Source organism: Microchirus variegatus (genome assembly GCF_963457635.1).
Source record: "Microchirus variegatus genome assembly, chromosome: 13".
Lineage (NCBI taxonomy): Eukaryota > Metazoa > Chordata > Actinopteri > Pleuronectiformes > Soleidae > Microchirus > Microchirus variegatus.
Genome location: NC_139814.1, coordinates 26,329,080 through 26,349,473, shown reverse-complemented (window position 1 = coordinate 26,349,473; position 20,394 = coordinate 26,329,080). Strand labels below are relative to the sequence as shown.

The 20,394-nt window shown below is 38.7% G+C and overlaps 1 protein-coding gene across 1 annotated transcript in view; it reads left to right on the top strand.

Moving 5' to 3' along the window:
- Positions 1-17,240: 17,240 nt before the first annotated feature.
- Positions 17,241-20,394, top strand: part of fam135b (family with sequence similarity 135 member B) — a gene marked incomplete at both ends in the record, with an annotated part of 48,524 nt that continues 45,370 nt past the window's right edge. The window contains 2 exons of the mRNA XM_083899614.1: positions 17,241-17,317; positions 19,841-19,920. Coding sequence (XP_083755740.1) covers positions 17,241-17,317; positions 19,841-19,920 — 157 coding nt within the window. The remainder of the gene's footprint in view (positions 17,318-19,840; positions 19,921-20,394) is intronic.

Sequence of the window (20,394 nt, the reverse complement as noted above, 5' to 3'; positions counted from 1 at the left end):
ACACGTAATCCACACACAGCACGTGTGATGATGATGATGATGATGATGATGATGATGGGATTTTCCCCTCATGTCGTGATGATGTTTGATCTCTTCTCTCTTTCATTTTGTCTCTCAAACACTTTGAGACGAGTCAGGTTCACTGAAGCAGATCAAACGTAAAGGACAAAGGTTTTTGACGCAGACGCCGTTCTCGAATACGAGTTTGTTGACGTAGAGACGTCGCCGGAAGCCATGTTGTTATTTAAAAATAATCTCACTTTGTTTGAAAAAGATCCATAAATCCAGATTATTAGATAAAGAAACTGGGATATTAACCTGGTCAAAATGCAAAACTATTTCACGAAAAAACACCAGACTCCTGTGTTAAATATTGAGATTTAAGGCGTTTCGCTCACAATCGTTGGAGATTAAACCACGTTTTTAGAGGATTATTAAGTCTTTTTAAGTCGTCTACAGTTCGGCTTTGTTCGGCTATGATTCTTGTAATCTCACAAGTTTAGAAACAACGTGTGTATAATCTGCATATTCGTCTATTATAATCTGTTCAGACACAGTCATTGAATAAGAGTTCGTTGACGTAGAGACGTCTCTGGAAACCGTGTGTTATTTAAAATAATCCCACTTTGTTTAAAAAGAGCATGATCTGAGCTAACGCATCCATAAATCCAGATTATTAGACAGAGATTAAGCGATGAAGATGATGAGATATTTACCTGCTCAAAATGTAAAACTATTTCACGAAAAAACACCAGACTCCTGTGTTAAATATTGAGATTTAAGACGTTTCGCTCACAATCGTTGGAGATTAAACCACGTTTTTGGAGGATTCTTAAGTCATTTTAAGTCGTCTACACTTCGGCTTTGTTCGGCTATGATTTTGAATATGAGTTTATTGATGTAGAGCAGTCTCTGGCAGCCATGGTGTTTAAAAAGATCCTGAAATGAACTAACCGTGCATCCTTAGATCCAGATTATTAGATGAAAAGGACAGAGATTAAGCGATGAAGATGATGAGATATTTACCTGCTCAAAATGTAAAACTACATTTGTTCAGCACTCTCACGAAAAACACCAGACTCCTGTGTGAAATATTGAGATTTAAGGCATTTCGCTCACAATCGTTGGAGATTAAACCACGTTTTTAGAGGATTCTTAAGTCTTTTTAACTCGTCTGCAGTTCGGCTTTGTTTGGCTATGATTCACGCGTAAATACGCTGTATGTTTGTCTCTTATAATGAGTTCTCAGCAGCTCTCTGGAAGCCACGGTGTTGTCGTTTAAAGTCGTCTCGCTTTGTTTAAAAAAGGTCACGATCTGACCCATGAATCCAGATTATTAGATGAAGAAGAAGACGAGATATTTACCTGGTCAAAGTGGTCCAGCGAGAGGCCATGACTGACTCAGATGAGATGCTGTGGTGAGGTTGAAGGTGCGAGCGCAGGAGCTGAAGGAGCCACGGCAGTGAAAAGTCGGTCAGTCTTTACCTGAGCATGTTGACGACTGACTGACCGGGATCAGCAGCAGCAGCAGAAGCAGAAGAAGAAGCAGCAGCGTTTTCTGAGGACACATAAAAGTAGTTTCGTTGTGCTCTCATTGGCTCAGGAGTTCCTCAGGAGGCGGCGACGACGGCTACAACTACTTCTTTTTCTTTTTATTACCGACACTTAAAACCAGCGCAGAAGCCCACGGGCGCTCAGTGTTTTAACTGAGCCTCCTAATGACACGTTCTCCGAGCGCAGGGCGATGAAAAAAATCACAAGTCGACGTGAATTTGGAGCTTGTTATTAGCTGAAGAAGAAGAAGAAGAGCCTCAGGCAGACGTGTTGTTTATGCTCCTGTTATATAATCTGTGTGTTTAGAGGAGGGAGATATTCTAAAATATATATATAAATATATATTATGTGTGTGACTTTGACGTTTCTCACCTTCTAATCCCACCGTCTGTCACCGCTGTGTCGGTTCTTGTGAAGTGAAGACGGGAACAAAGCAGAGTTATTAGAGTTTAGAGAGGAAACGTATGATTATTTTCATCATCGATCAATCGTTTGGTTCAGAAAATGTTAAAAAGAGGTTAATCAGTGTTTCCGAGATACTATTTGTTTTTCAGAAGAAAGTCAGCTCACTGTCAAAGTGCATCAGTGGACTATATCTTGAATTTCAAATATGCAAATATTTCCAACTGATCCTTATTCAGGGCGATGCCGACTATTATGAAGGTAAATTTCAAGTCATTCCGAGATACTTTTTGTTTTTGAGAAGAAATTCAGCTCACTGTCAAAGTGCATCAGAGCAAATGGATCATTTCCTGATTTTCCAAAATTCATGAAAATTATTCCTTAAGACATTTGCAAATATTTTTAACTGATCCTTGTTCAGGGCGATGCCGACTATTATGAAGGTAAATTTCAAGTCTTTATAAGATACTTTTTGTTTTTCAGAAGAAATTCAGCTCACTGTCAAAGTGCATCAGAGCAAATGGATCATTTCCTGATTTTCCAAAATTCATGAAAATTATTCCTTAAGACATTTGCAAATATTTTTAACTGATCCTTGTTCAGGGCGATGCCGACTATTATGAAGGTAAATTTCAAGTCTTTATAAGATACTTTTTGTTTTTCAGAAGAAAGTCAGCTCACTGTCAAAGTGCATCAGAGCAAATGGATCATTTCCTGATTTTCCAAAATTCATGAATATTATTCCTTAAGACATTTGCAAATATTTCCAACTGATCCTTGTTCAGGGCGATGCCGACTATTATGATGGTAAATTTCAAGTCATTCCGAGATACTTTTTGTTTTTGAGAAGAAATTCAGCTCACTGTCAAAGTGCATCAGTGGACTATTTCTTGAATTTCAAAAATTCAAGAAAATTATTCCTTAAGAGATATGCAAATATTTTCAACTGATCCTTATTCAGGGCGATGCCGACTATTATGGTGGTAAATTTCAAGTCATTCCGAGATACTTTTTGTTTTTGAGAAGAAATTCAGCTCACTGTCAAAGTGCATCAGAGCAAATGGATCATTTCCTGATTTTCCAAAATTCATGAAAATTATTCCTTAAGACATTTGCAAATATTTTCAACTGATCCTTGTTCAGGGTGATGCCGACTATTATGAAGGTAAATTTCAAGTCATTCCGAGATACTTTTTGTTTTTGAGAAGAAACTCAGCTCACTGTCAAAGTGCATCAGGGAAAATGGATCATTTCCTGATTTTCAAAAATTCATGAAAATTATTCCTTAAGAGATTTGCAAATATTTTCAACTGATCCTTATTCAGGGCAATGCCGACTATTATGATGGTAAATTTCAAGCCATTCCGAAATACTTTTTGTCTTTGAGAAGAAACTCAGCTCATTGTCATTTGCATCAGGGAAAATGGATCATTTCCTGATTTTCAAAAATTCATGAAAATTATTCCTTAAGACGTTTGCAAATATTTTCAACTGATCCTTGTTCAGGGCGATGCCGACTATTATGATGGTAAATGTCAAGTCTTTCTGAGATACTTTTTGTTTTTCAGAAGAAAGTCAGCTCACTGTCAAAGTGCAACAGAGCAAAATAGACTATATCTTGAATTTCAAAAATTCCTGAAAATTAATCCTTAAGAGCTTTGCAAATATTTTCAACTGATCCTTGTTCAGGGCGATGCCGACTATTATGATGGTAAATTTCAAGTCATTCCGAGATACTTTTTGTTTTTGAGAAGAAACTCAGCTCACTGTCAAAGTGCATCAGTGGAATATTTCTTGAATTTCAAAAATTCATGAAAATTAATCCTTAAGATAGTCAACAAAAAGCTAAGACTAAAACTAAAACTAGCAGTGAAAAAAACAATTTAGTTACCTAAAAATAAATATGGCAATTCAAAATAAATAAATAAATAAAACAAAGTAAAAACTACAACCAGGAAAGCAAAATTCACTAAAACTAAACTGAATTGTAGATCAAGTTCAGCTTCGTTTTAATTGTCTGCCTGGATTACTGCCTGTGTGAATGAATTAAAGGATTATAATCCATAATTTGGTGTCACACATTATTTCGTCCATTTCAGCGTCTACAAGTCGATGCTTTCTCTCAATAGCTGAATAAAAACTAAACTGAAAGTAAAATAAAAAACTACTAAATCGTTTGTTGAATTAACAAAAACTAAACTGAAATAAAAAAGCAAACCTAAATAAACTAAATAAATAAATAAAAAAACGAATGAAAATAACACTTTTAATGTGAATGAAGTGCAGAATAATGACACTTCTGCCACAGCACAGGAGTCCACTCTTTATTTATTTTTCATCTTTTATTCTAATTTCCTGTGTGTGTGTTTTTGTGTGTGTGTGTGTGTGTGTGTGTGTGTAAATCTCAGATTACTGGATTATTGATTCTGGCAGTTTACAGTTACTGGGGAAACAGGAAATCAATAAAACTCACCGCCAACTGCAATCTACAACAACCTGAAGGTCAACAGTGGAGTAATTGTTTCTTATCATGTTACATAAAGTGTTTTTGTAAAAATGTGATACAGTGACTGAGATCAGGATCACGTAATCACGTGACCACGTTGGGTAATCACGTGACAACACTGGTTAATCACGTGACCACGCTGGGTTATCACGTGACCATTTTACCAAGATTTAGCTGTAATCTCAACGCAACCCTGTAGTAAACGCATCTCAATGAAGGCAGCTAAGATTTCTAAGCTTTGACGGCTGACCACTGTGCAAAGAAACCTACAAAATGATGGAAAATTGTGGTTTTACTTTAAAGATCATAGTGTCCACCCGCATACTGGCATTCACCATACTGCCATGGTTCTCAGACTGTGGCGCGTGTACCATCAGTGGTACGCAAAGCTTCGTCTGTTGGTACTTGGGCGGAGAATCCGAATATTTTTTTCTGCTGTTTATACCAAGGTTAGTTATAGAGTCACGTTAATCTAATTTCACTATAGCAGTGTGTGACAGAGGAAATTATGTTATTCCGGGATTAAATCTGCCGTCTGTGAAAAGCTCGGCCTGTTAAAACCTCTGTATTTTAACGTTGTTAACGTTATACGCAGAGCTCAATGTTTTCTCAGGTGGTTCTTGGTATAAAAAGTCTGAAAACTACTGATCTGCTGTATTTTAAAACAGGTTATTTTTATATATATATATATGCATGTATATATATGTACATATATGCATGTGTATATATATGCATATGTATGTATATATATATATATATGTGTATATACATATATATGTATATAAACATAAACATATGTATATGTATGTATGTATATGTATGTGTATGTATATGTATATATATGTATATTTATGTATATGTATATATGTGTATATGTATATGTATGTATGTATGTATATGTATATGTATATGTATATGTATATGTATATGTATTTATATATGTATATGTATATGTATATACATGTATGTATATATATATATATATATGTTTAAACTCACCAACGTTGCTTTTTGCAAAGATTACTTCATTAATCAGACTAAAGTCTTCATAGCGTATGAGCATATTCTTTACAGTTAAGAGTCTCTGTTGAGTACAATTGAAATGTAAAGCATGGGAAGTGAAGAATGCAGGAGCAGTGACCTTGTCAGACATCAACCACAGATAATGACATGTGGTTTTTAATCAATGCACGAAGACTATTTAGTCGTTTTGAACTCTTTCTCCCTGTAAATCTGCATATTTGACGCTTATATCACTCACATAATAAGTTCATCTAGTCGATGTTTATTCTGGTAGTGTTTTATGACATGGTTATTGTTGTGTGCATGGTTCACTTTTAGCTTTTAGGAGGCATGGACTGTGACGTCACACACTGACTGACTGGGTGCTGGGTGATTAATATTCTTAACTAACAACCGTGTGTGTGTGTGTGTGTTCTTGTTCTTGTGCGGCATACTGAGGACCAGTGAGGGTTTTTAACCAACAAAGTGAGGTCATTTTTACGGAGTGAGGACATTTTGGCCGGTCCTCACTTTGTTTTCATTGAAATAACTTCCTTAGGTTGCAATAACATGCTATACTCAATTTGTCAAACGACATGGTATAGTATGACGTTTTTTTCAAATTTTGGACCAATTTTTTTTTCAAATTTTGGACCAATCTTTTTTTCAAATTTTGGACCAAATTTTTTTTCAAATTTTGGACCAATTTTTTTTTCAAATTTTGGACCAATTTTTTTTTCAATTTTTTTTTTTCAATTTTGGACCAATTTTTTTTTCAAATTTTGGACCAAATTTTTTTTCAAATTTTGGTCGACATAGTATAGTATGACTTTATTTCGGTCAAATTTTGGACCCAAAATTTTTGGTCAAATTTTGGACCAATTTTTTTTCAAATTTTGGACCAATTATTTTTTCAAATTTTGGTCGACATAGTATAGTATGAAATTTTTTCTGTCAAATTTTGGACCCAAAATTTTTGGTCAAATTTTTTTCAAATTTTGGTCGACATAGTATAGTATGACTTTATTTCGGTCAAATTTTGGGCCAAATTTTTTTTTCAAATTTTGGACCATTTTTTGTGCAAATTTTGGACCAACATTTTTTTTTTTCGTTTTTTTGTCAAATTTTGGACGACATAGTATAGAATGACGTTTTTGTCAAATTTTGGCCGAAAAATTTTTTGTCAAGATTTTTTCAAATTTTGGACCACATAGTATAGTATGACGTTTCTGTCAAATTTTGGGCCAAAATTTTTTTGTCAAAGATTTTGTCAAATTTTTTTGTCAAAGATTTTGTCAAATTTTGGACCAATTTTTTTGTCAAATTTTGGACCAATTTTTTTTTTTATTTTATGTCAAATTTTGGACGACATAGTATAGTATGTTTTTGTCAAATTTTGGACCAAAATTTTTTGGTCAATTTTTTTTAAAATTTTGGTCGACATAGTATAGTATGACGTTTATGTCAAATTTTGGGCCAACATTTTTTTGTCAAAGATTTTTTCAAATTTTGGACCAATTTTTTTGTCAAATTTTGGACCAAATTTTTTTTTTATTTTATGTCAAATTTTGGACGACATAGTATAGTATTATTTTGTCAAATTTTGGACCAAACATTTTTGGTCAATTTTTTTTTAAATTTTGGTCGACATAGTATCGTATGACGTTTATGTCAAATTTTGAAAAATTAAAAAAAATAAAATAAAAATCGAAAAAGTTTCCCAGCCCTTTTTGCTCTGGGGCTCCACCTGCAGACATTTTATGGTACTGCAACCAGTAGTTCTTTGTAGATGTCATTCATGAAGTAGATATTTGTAATTGTGTTGATTTATAAAGTGGAAATGCTTGTCCTCACTTTGTCAGCAACCCAGTCCTCAGTATGCAGCAAGTACAAGAGTGTGTGTGTGTGTGTGTGTGTGTGCGCAGCTATTGTGTGCAAGACGCGGGGCGGACCCAGAGGACGCGCACATGCACGAACGCGCAAACGCAGCCAGATCCGGCGACTGACGCTGGGATCTGCTGCTGCTGCTGCACTCAAATCCCCATCAGGAGAGAGAGAGAGAGAGAGAGGCAGAGGAAGAGGAAGAGAGAGAGGGGGGACTGCAGAGCGTAGAGGGTCTGGATGAATAACCATGGCAACAGCAGCAGCAGCAGCAGCAGCAGCAGGAGAAGAAGAAGAAGAAGAGCTGTTATAAACATTACAACGCGGCACAAATCATCATCATCGTCGTCGTCGTCGTCGCCTTTGTCCCTCTGCAAGAACAGCGACTCTGTGAGCGGATAAAGGGCTGGAGCAGAGACGGCGAGACGGAGACGGACAGAGACGCCACTCTACATCACTGCTAAGGTGAGGCTGTCTGTGACTGCATGAGAGGGGACATGAGAGAGGACATGAGGGGGGGACATATGAGGGGGGACATGAGGGGACGCTCAGGAAGCTGCTGCTGCTGCTGCAAAAACAGGGCATGGATTTTAATCAAAGTCTTATTTAGTAGACATCACTATTGTGTGTTGTCCCTGAGCCATGTGTCCTTTTCATGAGGAGGACATGAGGACACTCCACAAACAACAACAACAAAAAAAAGCTAAGGGGACGGGGGGACGGGGGGGGGGACGGCCTTTTCAAAATAAAGGAATAATCTAATTCAAGCACTCTCAGCAAGCTGAATGAGACGCGGGTGTAATTAAAGTTACCCCAGGATGTTTTTTATCAAAGCACAGTGTGTCCCATTCATGAACACGGTGTGTGTGTGTGTGTGTGTGTGTCGTACAGTCCCAAAAAAAAAACCGACCCAAAATGAGATTTTGTCTTTATCCGGACGGACGAGCTGCAGAGAAACAAAAAAAACGGAGAGCGAAGGGTAAAAATAGACGTCGGCGATGATGCCGATGAGGTTTAAAAAAGACGAGAGCTGAGGAAACTTGCCGAGGCTCTCGTGACTCGGGTCATAACGTCCGATCGGAGCAGGAAAAACCCACAGAAACTTGGTTGTCGATTCAACGACCGCGCGCCGAAGTAAAAGCAAACAGTCGTGACGTGACTTATTTCACTGCTCGATTCCTCACAAAAACACCCTGATACAACATCACGGAGGGTTTAAGACGATACGGTCACATGGTTCCTGTCAAGGGCGTTGTGTCGTCACAGCCTCCTCCTCATCCTCCTCCTCCTCCAGTCAAGTACAGTCTTAGTCATTTTAATGTGACACTTCCGTGTCTCTGCTCCACTGTTTTTTGCCGCTTCAACATTTTGGCGACAGTTTCTTCTGCTGCAGAGCAAAAGAACGAGCGAACGAGCTGGAAAACAACGAACGGATTATAGTCTGAGGTTAACGCTCTAATGTCTCGACCCTTTGCTTCGGTTTGTCACAGCACACGTGGACACAGACCTGAGAGGCCTCAGTGTCGGCCGTTCATCCTCTACAGGAAAAAACAGGAAGCTGAAAGCCAGATTTTTAGATCGTCCTTTAAGTGATAGTTACAGTTTTTTACGCCTGCACCGAGAACCGTCGTAAAGTCTGCTCCACACAGACACAATGGACTATGTTTCGTTTTTAATCCTGAGAAAGCACAGATGAGATAATCCAGTAGAGACGCACGACCGCGCCAAACAATTCTAGGGATTTGGGATCTGGCGGAAAAACCCAGTGTGATTTAACGTGACGTCAAAATGTAAACAAGCTGTTGGTGTCATCAACTTTGGCTTGTACAATTTGAAATTGGAAAGATATCTGGTAATCTATCAGACTACAGGATAATTTGGCCAGATAATCTGTTCAATTAGCCTAAAACCTGAAGCATGATTGTTGGATTTGGGATCTCACAGAATCTCAGTACGTGTGAATTAAGTCATGGCCGAGAAGACGGAATCAAATATTGGTTCGTACAAGTTATGGTTCCATACGCATATCTAACATTTAATATTTACAATTTGAAGAGAATCGGAAGAACTCTGATGCGTCTAATGTCTTGTAACCTGTCAGACTAAAGTATAATCTGTTCAAAACGGCCTCAAATCTGAAGATAGTGTGTGGATTAAGTCATGGTCATGGCCGAGAAGACGGAATCAAATTGATTCGTACAAGTTATGGTTCCATACGCCCCCCCAATCACTCTTCAATCTTAAATATCTAACATTTAATATTTACAATTTGAAGAGAATCGGGAAAACTCTGATGCGTCTAATGTCTTGTAACCTGTCAGACTACAGGATAATCTGTTCAAATCAGCCTCAAATCTGAAGATAGTGTGGATTAAGTCATGGCCGAGAAGACGGAGTCAAATTGGCTCGTACAAGTTATGGTTCTAAACCAAATTCTCCCGTTCAACTCGATCTCATTAGATATTCCGGGGTGTTTAATTCTAACGATGTGCGTCCATGACTGTTAACCCGTCAGATTACAGGATAATCTGTTCAAATCAGCCTCAAATCTGAAGATGCCCACGATTCTTGGACCAGATCAAGGAAGGAAATCTGTCCTTAAGTCAGACGAGATCTACGCTCACGCAGTAGTAGTTTCCATTCACATGTTTAGCTTTACTTAGCTTATACTTTAGCTTAAATTGGACGACTGGCTTCTTCTATTATGTCATGGCATTTTCAGAGACCACCTTGAGTCCTACTCTGGTCCAGTTGAAGGTCTACAGTAGCTCCACTCCCAATCACATTATCTGGGTGTTTTAGAGACCACCTTGAGTCATATTCTGGTCCAGATGAAGGTCTACAGGAGCTCCACTCCCAATCACATTATCTGGGTGTTTTAGAGACCACCTCGAGTCCTATTCTGGTCCAGTTGAAGGTCTACAGGAGCTCCACTCCCAGTCACATTATCTGGGTGTTTTAGAGACCACCTTGAGTTCTACTCTGGTCCAGTTGAAGGTCTACAGGAGCTCAACTCCCAAACACATTATCTGGGTGTTTTAGAGACCACCTTGAGTCATATTCTGGTCCAGATGAAGGTCTACAGGAGCTCCACTCCCAATCACATTATCTGGGTGTTTTAGAGACCACCTCGAGTCCTACTCTGGTCCAGTTGAAGGTCTACAGGAGCTTAACTCTTATACACAATATCTGGGTGTTTTAGAGACCACCTCGAGTCCTACTCTTGTCCAGTTGAAGGTCTACAGTAGCTCAACTCCCAATCACATTATCTGGGTGTTTTAGAGATCACCTCGAGTCCTACTCTGGTCCAGTTGAAGGTCTACAGTAGCTCCACTCCCAATCACATTATCTGGGTGTTTTAGAGACCACCTTGAGTCATATTCTGGTCCAGATGAAGGTCTACAGGAGCTCCACTCCCAATCACATTATCTGGGTGTTTTAGAGACCACCTCGAGTCCTATTCTGGTCCAGTTGAAGGTCTACAGTAGCTCCACTCCCAATCACATTATCTGGGTGTTTTAGAGACCACCTCGAGTCATATTCTGGTCCAGTTGAAGGTCTACAGGAGCTTGACTCCCAATCACATTATCTGGGTGTTTTAGAGACCACCTCGAGTCCTACTCTGGTCCAGTTGAAGGTCTACAGGAGCTCCACTCTTATACACAATATCTGGGTGTTTTAGAGACCACCTCGAGTCCTACTCTTGTCCAGTTGAAGGTCTACAGTAGCTCCACTCCCAATCACATTATCTGAGTGTTTTAGAGACCACCTTGAGTCCTACTCTGGTCCAGTTGAAGGTCTACAGGAGCTCCACTCCCAGTCACATTATGTGGGTGTTTCAGAGACCACCTTGAGACCTACTCTCGTCCAGTTGAAGGTCTACAGGAGCTCCACTCCCAATCACATTATCTGGGTGTTTCATTAGAGATGTGAAGAGCAGTTGTTAACAAGAGAAGACCAAACAAAGGCTGTTTAATCGCTGGAAAAGCAGCAAATTGTGTGTTCTAAAGATGTCGTAGATGAAAGCAGACGTGACGATTTGCCAGTAGCTCACAAAAAAACAAACTTTTGCAGCTTCAAACGAGAATTAAAAAGCACTTTTAATTCTCATTTGAAGCGACAAACTCTACTCAACCGAGAAGGCCAGCATGGTTTAGTGTGTGTGTGTGTCCGTGTGTGTGTGTGTGTGTGTGTGTGTGTGTGTGTGTGGGTGTGCATTAAAAAGTAATCAGACAGCAGATGGCTGTTTTGTAATGATTAGTGTTTAATGACTCGGAGCCAGTAGGAAAATGTGTGAGTTTGCAAAAAGTGCACAAACGGCAAAAATCTAAGTATTGGATCGAGTTGTGCACAGATACTACTGTACTGTACTTTAGTGTAGTGTGTGTGTGTGTGTGTGTGTGCAGTGGTGAACCAAGTACAGGGGAATTGGTCCCTTTTAATTGGCTGTAGGTTTGAGTGTAGAGTGGTCGATTGTCTCAATGTGTGTCCCGATGATGGACATGTCCAGGTTGTAGCCCACCTTTCGTGGAGGATGAAGCAGTAAAAGAACGGATGGATGGCTTTTAATTTAATTAAACCACTGAAATAGTCGTCACCAGGAAAATGTTGTTGTATCAGTTGTGAAATGTGCCTTTGAAGCAAGCTTTCATTATAGCCAGCAAGTGCTCTATCTTTTAGCTAGCAATCTTTCATTTTAGCTAGCAAGCGCTCTATCGTTTAGCTAGCAAGTTTTCATTTTAGCTTGCAAGATGTGTTGAGCTAGCATACTTTTATTTTAGCTAGCAAGCGCTCTATCTTTAAGCTAGCAAGCTCTCATTTTAGCTAGCAAACTCTCTGTCTTTTAGCTAGCAAGTTTTCATTACAGCTGGCAAGAGCTCTATCTTTTAGCTAGCAAGCTTTCATTATAGCCAGCAAGCGCTCTATCTTTTAGCTAGCAAGTTTTCATTTTTCGCTTGCAAGATGTGTTTAGCTAGCAAGTTCTAATTTTAGCTAGAACGCTCTCTATCTTTTAGCTAGCACGCTTTCGTGTTTTAATCATAATAATAACAACCTTCTCTTGTTTTAAAAGGAAGTGCATGCTGTATATTTTGCCATAAATCGTCCTATTTTTCGATTTTTTTTGGGGGGGGGGGATAAGGAGACCTCATCGTCTCATCGTACGATTTTCTCGAAATACTTCTGACAGTAAAAGTCTCCCCTCAAACACAAAGAAACCTAGAGGATAATGTGGAAAATAAGAACTGTGCGTTTTTGTGATCCTTGTCAACATCAAAGTTCTTGCAGTTTCTCCCACTTAGCTAAACAACAGTCATGCGCCTTTGAAGCCTTTGAAGTTATCGGCGTGGTTGCTCTGATCTGTATTTGATTTAATTCAAACTTATTGATGAATGTTCAGCAGCAGCTGACGTTCAGCGTCCGTCACTCTGTCGCTGCAGCATGTTTTTGACGGGAAAGAGAGAATATATTAAGTCGAGCTCACATCGCTCAGTCTCCTCCTTATCGGGTTATCGGGTAACCGGGATGTTAGCGTTCGTCTCTGTGTGGGAAAAAACAGTGAGGCAGCGTTTTTGTTTTTCCGCTGATTTCAACAGCTCCTGTGATCAACTCGTGACGTTCGTCATGTGTTAGCTGTTGTCGCGACACACACACAACAAAGAATGTTTTACTGTGTGTGTGTGTGTGTGTCTTCAGGCCGTTTGCAGCTAATGTACCACACAACACGAGAGGACACGGTTTGTCAGCTGTGTTTGGACACGTGTGCATTTCTGTGGTTATTGATTTAGACAAAACAAAGAAACATCTGATTAGGGCAGCGGAGAAGATTGTGCTTTCATTATGGACGTCCTCTTTCACGTAAACACCAACTGTGGTCTGCAGCTTGATGGACATCTGACAGGAATCTCCCCCTCACAACGTCAAGATGTCCTCATCTTCTTCTTCTTCTTCTTTTGGCTTCTGCCTCATAACATTATTAAATCAGTAAAAAGTCTGTGTTGCAGAGTAAAAACACACCGTTGTGTCCTTCTTCTGCTTCTTCTTGATGACCTTCTGTATTCATCTTGGGTTTTCAGTCACTCTCGACCTCTCCAGGTTGCTCTCTCTCTGGCCTCAGGAGGTCGTATCTTTGTATATTTCACTTTTGGCAACGTCCAATCACAAACATGAGTTGCCAAAGCATGTCAGGAAGTGCGACCCCATGGTCACTGCAGTCTCCTGCCCATAAGGTCTGGACCTTGTCTGGACCTTGAAGGTTCATGAGGTACGAACGATGCAGCAGACTTGTGTAGCTTTGTTTTGTTTTTTTCATATTGTTTGTCCTCTGAAGTGTTGGCTCGGAAAGGCAGGCACCTTCTCTCTCGCTCTGTCCATATGCAGTACATTTGGCACGGTTCTTCAAATACATCTTATCAGCATAAGTGAGGCTGCCCGTGCCAAGTGTGAGGACACCGGACACGCCCTGTTTGCACAAATTAAATTCTGTTGTTTGGAAAGGACACGGGAGAACCATTAGAATTATTTCTCTGCCCAAAGAAGAACAGAAAGAGTGCGAGTGAGTGTTTTTTTAAGAGGTCCATTCAGCAAATATACATACGTAAATAAATGAAATGCTTACTTTGTACCAAGGTTATTTTCGAAAAAGCTGCTGCGGTTGTGACATAAAACGTGTTTTTGTGTCTGTGCTGCGCTTCGTAGCACGACTGTCGGACGCAAAGGCATTTTATCTATCTATCTATCTATCTATCTATCTATCTATCTATCTATCTATCTATCTATCTATCTATCTATCTATCTATCTATCTATCTATCTATCTATCTATCTATCTATGCTAGCAAGCTTTTATTTTAGCTCGTAAGCTTTCATTTTAGCTCGGAAACTTTCATTTTAGCTAGTAAGCTAATCTTTTAGCGAGCAGCTTTCAGTCTGTCTGTCTGTCTATCTATCTATAAGCTAGCAAGCTTTCATTTTATTCTATCTATCTATATATCTAAGCTAGCAAGCTTTTATTTCAGCTAGTAAGCTTTCATTTTAGCTCGCAAACTTTCATTTTAGCTAGCAAGCTCTATCTTTTAGCAAGCAGCTTTCAGTCTGTCTCTCTGTCTATCTATAAGCTAGCAAGCTTTCATTCTATCTATCTATCTATCTATCTATCTATCTATCTATCTATCTATCTATCTATCTATCTATCTATCTATCTATCTATCTATCTATCTATCTATCTATCTATCTATCTATCTATCTATCTATCTATCTAAGATAGCAAGCTTTTAATCTATCTATCTATCTATCTATCTATCTATCTATCTATCTATCTATCTATCTATCTATCTATCTATCTATCTATCTATCTATCTAAGATAGCAAGCTTTCATTTTATCTATCTATCTATCTATCTATCTATCTATCTATCTATCTATCTATCTATCTATCTATCTATCTATCTATCTATCTAAGATAGCAAACATTTATTATAGCTAGTAAGCTTTCATTTTAGCTAGCAAGCTCTATAGCGAGCAGCCTTCTATCTATCTATCTATCTATCTATCTATCTATCTATCTATCTATCTATCTATCTATCTATCTATCTATCTATCTATCTATCTATCTATCTATCTATCGAAAACTAGCATTGTTTTTGACGTAAGAAGGAAAACTCTTCACAAAGTGATCACTCACAGAAATATCCAGTGAATATTCTCACGGGTCAGGATTCCGTTTCAGAGCACTTCATTAGACGGTTATTTGAGACACTTTACTGTAAACACTGTCAGTGTTTTATGTGTTTTGCGGTTGGTGGACGCTCAAAGGATTTTTTTACTGTGTTTCAGGTCTCGGTTAACGTTTCATGAAAGCACCAGAGAACGTATCGCTTCTCCCTTAACGACTTCCGTCATGTGGAGTCAAAGTGAAATTAGAGAGCCGGCGTTTGAAGCTTTTGGGGAAACTCTGCAGCTTTTGAGTGTCGTCAAAGGAAGGAGAACATCCATCGCTCGGTTAAGAAGCGAGATTTAGCGAATGTCGATCACAGGTTCTTGTACGGACGCTAATTTGTACGGTTTGATGTGTCGAGGCGCACGCCTCCTTTAAAGATAACGCACATATCGGTCATCTGTAAATGTGTTTTCAGCCGTATTAGCCAGGTTCACCGCACTGACTTTCATCTGCAGGTTGTTGTTAAAATGTCATTCCAGATTTCTGTCCGTCTTTAGCTCGTCTCTTCACGCGAGTACGGACAGATAACGCTGGTTTCAAACGTGACGGATGACATGGAAATCTCTATGTCCCTTATTAAATAAAGAGATACAACTGAGATACAATATCTCTTTTTCCAGGGATTTCTGATGGCAGCATAGATGGTACAAATAGTTACAGAAGTTTCAGATATGAAACTCACAACAGAATATAAACGTTAAATGGAGGTAACTAAAAGATTTAACACAGATATATATCTATCTATCTATCTATCTAGCTATCTATACGCTAGCAAGCTTGCATTTTAGCTAGCAAGCTTTCATTTTATCTATCTAAGCTAGCAAATTTTATTTTAGCTAGTAAGCATTTATCTTAGGTAGCAAACTTTCATTTTAGCTAGCAAACTCTCATTTTAGCTAGCAAGCTCTATCTTTTAGCGAGCAGCTATATATCTATCTATCTATCTATCTATCTATCTATCTATCTATCTATCTATCTATCTATCTATCTATCTATCTATCTATCTATCTATCTATCTAAGCTAACAAGGTTTTATTTTAGCTAGCAAGCTTTCATTTTAGCTATCTATCTAAGCTAGCAACTTTTATTTTAGCTAGTAAGCGTTTATCTTAGCTAGCAAACTTTCATTTTAGCTAGCAAACTATCTTTTAGCAAGCAGCTGTCTATCTATCTATCTATCTATCTATCTATCTATCTATCTATCTATCTATCTATCTATCTATCTATCTATCTATCTATCTATCTAGCTAGCTAGCTAGCTAGCTATCTATAAGCTAGCAAGCTTTCATTTTAGCTAGCAAGCTTTCATTTTATGGGGTCGTACCTATGTTCTATCTAAGCTAGCAAGCTATCTATCTAAGCTAGTAAGCTTTCATTTTAGCTCGCAAACTTTCATTTTATCTATCTATCTAGCTCTATCTGTATATATATCTTCCACAACATCATGGCTTTTAATCATCATAATAATAATCCTCTCTTGTTTTAAAGGGAACTGTAAATTCTTCCTCTTTTTAATATACATTTTCCCTTTTTGGATAAGAGACCTTCATCGTCTCATCGTACAGTTTTCTCAAAATACTTGTGAGACAATAAAAGTTTCCCCTCAAACACAAAGAAACCTCCAGGAAACATCAGGCCTTTACATAAAAAGACATCAGGCTGCACATAATTGTGCCATAAAAGTGGAGTTCGAATGAACTGCTGATGTGCACGGATCATTGTGTACGCAGGTGTTTTACATTTAATTAAAGGGCGAGAGCGACGCAGTTCATAAAGATTTAATTCCACCTATTAGGTTATGATAAAAACACGTACTGGAGCTGACATTTACAAGAACAGACTCAAATCACTTCCACGTATTATCCTATTGTTATTCTGCTCTTACGGCGCGGCGGCTGCACACGTCACTGATTTTATTCTCAAATTATCACAGCATTTATTATTATTTTCTGACATTTACACGAACGGCGATGATGATCTAAATGTCCGTCTGACACGTCGGCCTGGATGATGAGTCACATAATCCCAGCAGACAGACGGAGGAAGAGGGGGGAGAGCTGGTTTTAGAAAATGTTCTCTGTCTTATTATTATTATTGTTGATTTATGTCAGATTATGTCAGATTATGTCCCGTCTAACGTGGCGTTCTTGTCTCCCCGCAGGTGATGAGTGGGATTATACCATGTCTGAAGTACAGGGGACACTGGAGTTTTCTGTCGAGCTGCACAAGTTTCACAACGTGGATCTGTTTCAGCGCGGGTGAGTGATTCGTGTCCACGGAAGAAGAAATCACATTTTGACTGTTAGCGTAAAAAGTCAGCAAATGATAGCACTGTGCGAGCAGTTTAGCCCGTGTAATCCGTGACAAAGCATTTCATTATGTAGAATATTCATGACCGCTTTATGCCCCAAAAGGTATAAAATAGAGAAACTACAACCTGTAATCCACATGTGTCAAACCCGAGGCATCATATTTGTAACTTTAGCTAGCAAGCTCTATCTTTTAGCGAGCAGCTTTCAGTCTGTCTGTCTATCTATAAGCAAGGAAGCTTTCATTTTAGCTAGCAAACTTTCATTTTACCTATCTAGCTATATATCTATCTATATATGTATATCCAAGCTAGCAAGCTTTTATTTTAGCTAGCAAGCTTTTATTTTAGCTAGTAAGCTTTCATTTTAGCTAGCAAGCTCTATCTTTTAGCGAGCAGCTTTCAGTCTCTGTCTATTTATCTATAAACTAGCAAGCTTTCATCTATCCATCTATCTATCTATCTATCTATCTATCTATCTATCTATCTATCTATCTATCTATCTATCTATCTATCTATCTATCTATCTATCTTTTAGCTATATATCTATCTAAGATAGCAAGCTTTCATTTTAGCTAGCAAACTTTCATTTTATCTATCTAGCTATATATCTATATATATCCAAGCTAGCAACCTTTTATTTTAGCTCGTAAGCTTTCATTTTAGCTAGCAAGGGTCTATCATCGCGGACCGGGTTACATCTATAATGCGTCATATTTGTAACTTGAATAAGTAATAAATAGAGAAAGTTATTTAGCCATATGTTACCTTTTTTTTTTTACAATATACAATATTTCACAATAAGAAACCCAAAAATGCCAGTGCTTTTACTTTGAAATTGGTACAGGACGTTGCAAAAGTCTTAATTTTGAGGCCGTGTTTATCCTGTCATGATGTAAATCCTCTCATGAGCTCACTGAAACCAGCTTTAATGACTTTTCTTCCTGAAATGGGCCGAGTTTAATCTTTATAACGGTAATCTCTTCAGCCGAGTGCACTTAGATGTTCGTTGGTCTTTTACCACTATGTTTCTTTTAGTCTCTGTGATGTGAACACCAAACAGAATGTGAAGCTGAGGCACGAGGGAACGACAACTTGTTTAGTTACTACACGACACACACACACACATTCAGAGAAGACCACACAGCTGCACACTTCAGGACCCACTCGTCCACTGATTGCATTAAAATAAAGACGAAAATCTGCATTTGGTTTGCGAATGAAGCGAGAAACACTTTCAAAAGACGCACAAAAGAGTGCGTCTTCAGACTTAATCACAAAAAACACACATTCAGAGGTGATTTTAGGACACGTGAGGACACGTTAGAGACGCCGTGTCCTCAGCTGACGTCCTCTGACCATCTGCACTTTCCTTTTGTTTTCCCACTTTTACCAGCATTTCTATTTGTAATGATTTAAAGGGACACTGTGTAGTATTTATGGGTTTATATAACCCAAAATCCACTTTTGTATACATATTATGTGCTCCTGCATTGTCTAGTCGCTGTATAATATTCTTTGTTTCATTTTCGTAGTGTTTCAAAAAGTCATGTAAAATAACATGGTCGCGGGCCGCTACTGGATTGCCACGACGCCATGTTTCTACGGGAGCCTGTATAGAAATAGAAATAAAATATTTTGCAGACTGCAAATCATGTTTATGTTTTGAAATCACATTTTGGCGTCATGTGGCGCCACCTACCGCCGTCTACCAATCATTACAGTCAGTAGAGTCTCAGCTGCTGAGCGACCACGGGTTGCCAGTTACGTCAGGAAAACGAAACCTAAAAGACCTCGGAGTTTTGAATTTGAATGTAGTAACCGTTTTTGGCCACATTCTTACATATGGCGCCTTTAAAGCTTCTTGTTTCATGCTACAGCAGCACGAGCAGAGCCTTGAGTCGCTCAGGTTTCTCCCACCTACAGCAGCTGCGTTCTCTTTTGTCTTTGTAAATAATAATCCATACGCAAATCTATGGAAGCGAATGTGTACCGTTATCCAAATTAAAACGCATTAACAGAAATGCTTTTTCATTTTCAAAATGCAGCTGCATTTAGTGACTCTGAAATAAAATTAATAATCAATATTTCAAAATGAAATTTCATTTTCAACTTCTCGACTGCTCATTCTGTGACTTAATTAAAAGACAAAGCAAACAGAGAACTTCCTTTAAACAGAGATACAGGACAATGTCTATTGTAATTGTTCAACAAATGGGATTTTAATGTTAATTTTTTTTAGATTTTGGTCGTCAAAGATTAGAATATGGGGACATTTGGGGCCATAACTCCAGCTAATCATAGCTGACGGTCAATTTAGAGTGTCCAATTTGACCCAATCCCCAAATCTGCATGTTTTTTGGACTGTGTTTGAATGAACTACATTTAATATAATTCATTAAATTGTTTTTAAGAGTTGTAAGTGTGACTGTTGTGTGTGTTTGTGTGTTTGTGTGTGTATCCTCCCGCTCAGGTTCTACCAAGTTCGAGCAGGGTTGAAGGTCTCGCCTCGAGTGCCTCACAGGCTAATCGCGACGACTCAAGACAACGCAGGTAAGAGGAAGTCGCGTTTATACTCGCGCTGGGCACGTTAGCGGCGGTTAACGGCGTCAACGGTAACGCACGACACATTTGACGTGACGCATGACGTCATGTTTTACGTGCCGCGGCACCGGAGTCCAGGCACCGTTTACCAGTTAGCTGCGTAAGCTCCTCTAGCGCACCGTTAGCACACCTACAGTGCAACTGGAGCGGTCTGTTTACTAAAGGAAAATAGCAGCGCTAAAACGACTGACCGTAAAAAACACGCACGTCACGTCATGTCTACGTGCCGAGGTCCCGGAGTCCAGGCACTGTTTACCAGTTAGCTCCTTTAGCTGCGTTAGCTCCCTTAGCGCCGTTAGCGCGCCTAGAGTTGAACTGTAGCGGTCTGTTTATTGTTAAAGGAAAAGAGCAGCGCTACAAATAACTAGCGTACCTGTGTACTGCGTATGTGCGCCTCTGTTTTTAAAGTTTAGCGTTACTTTA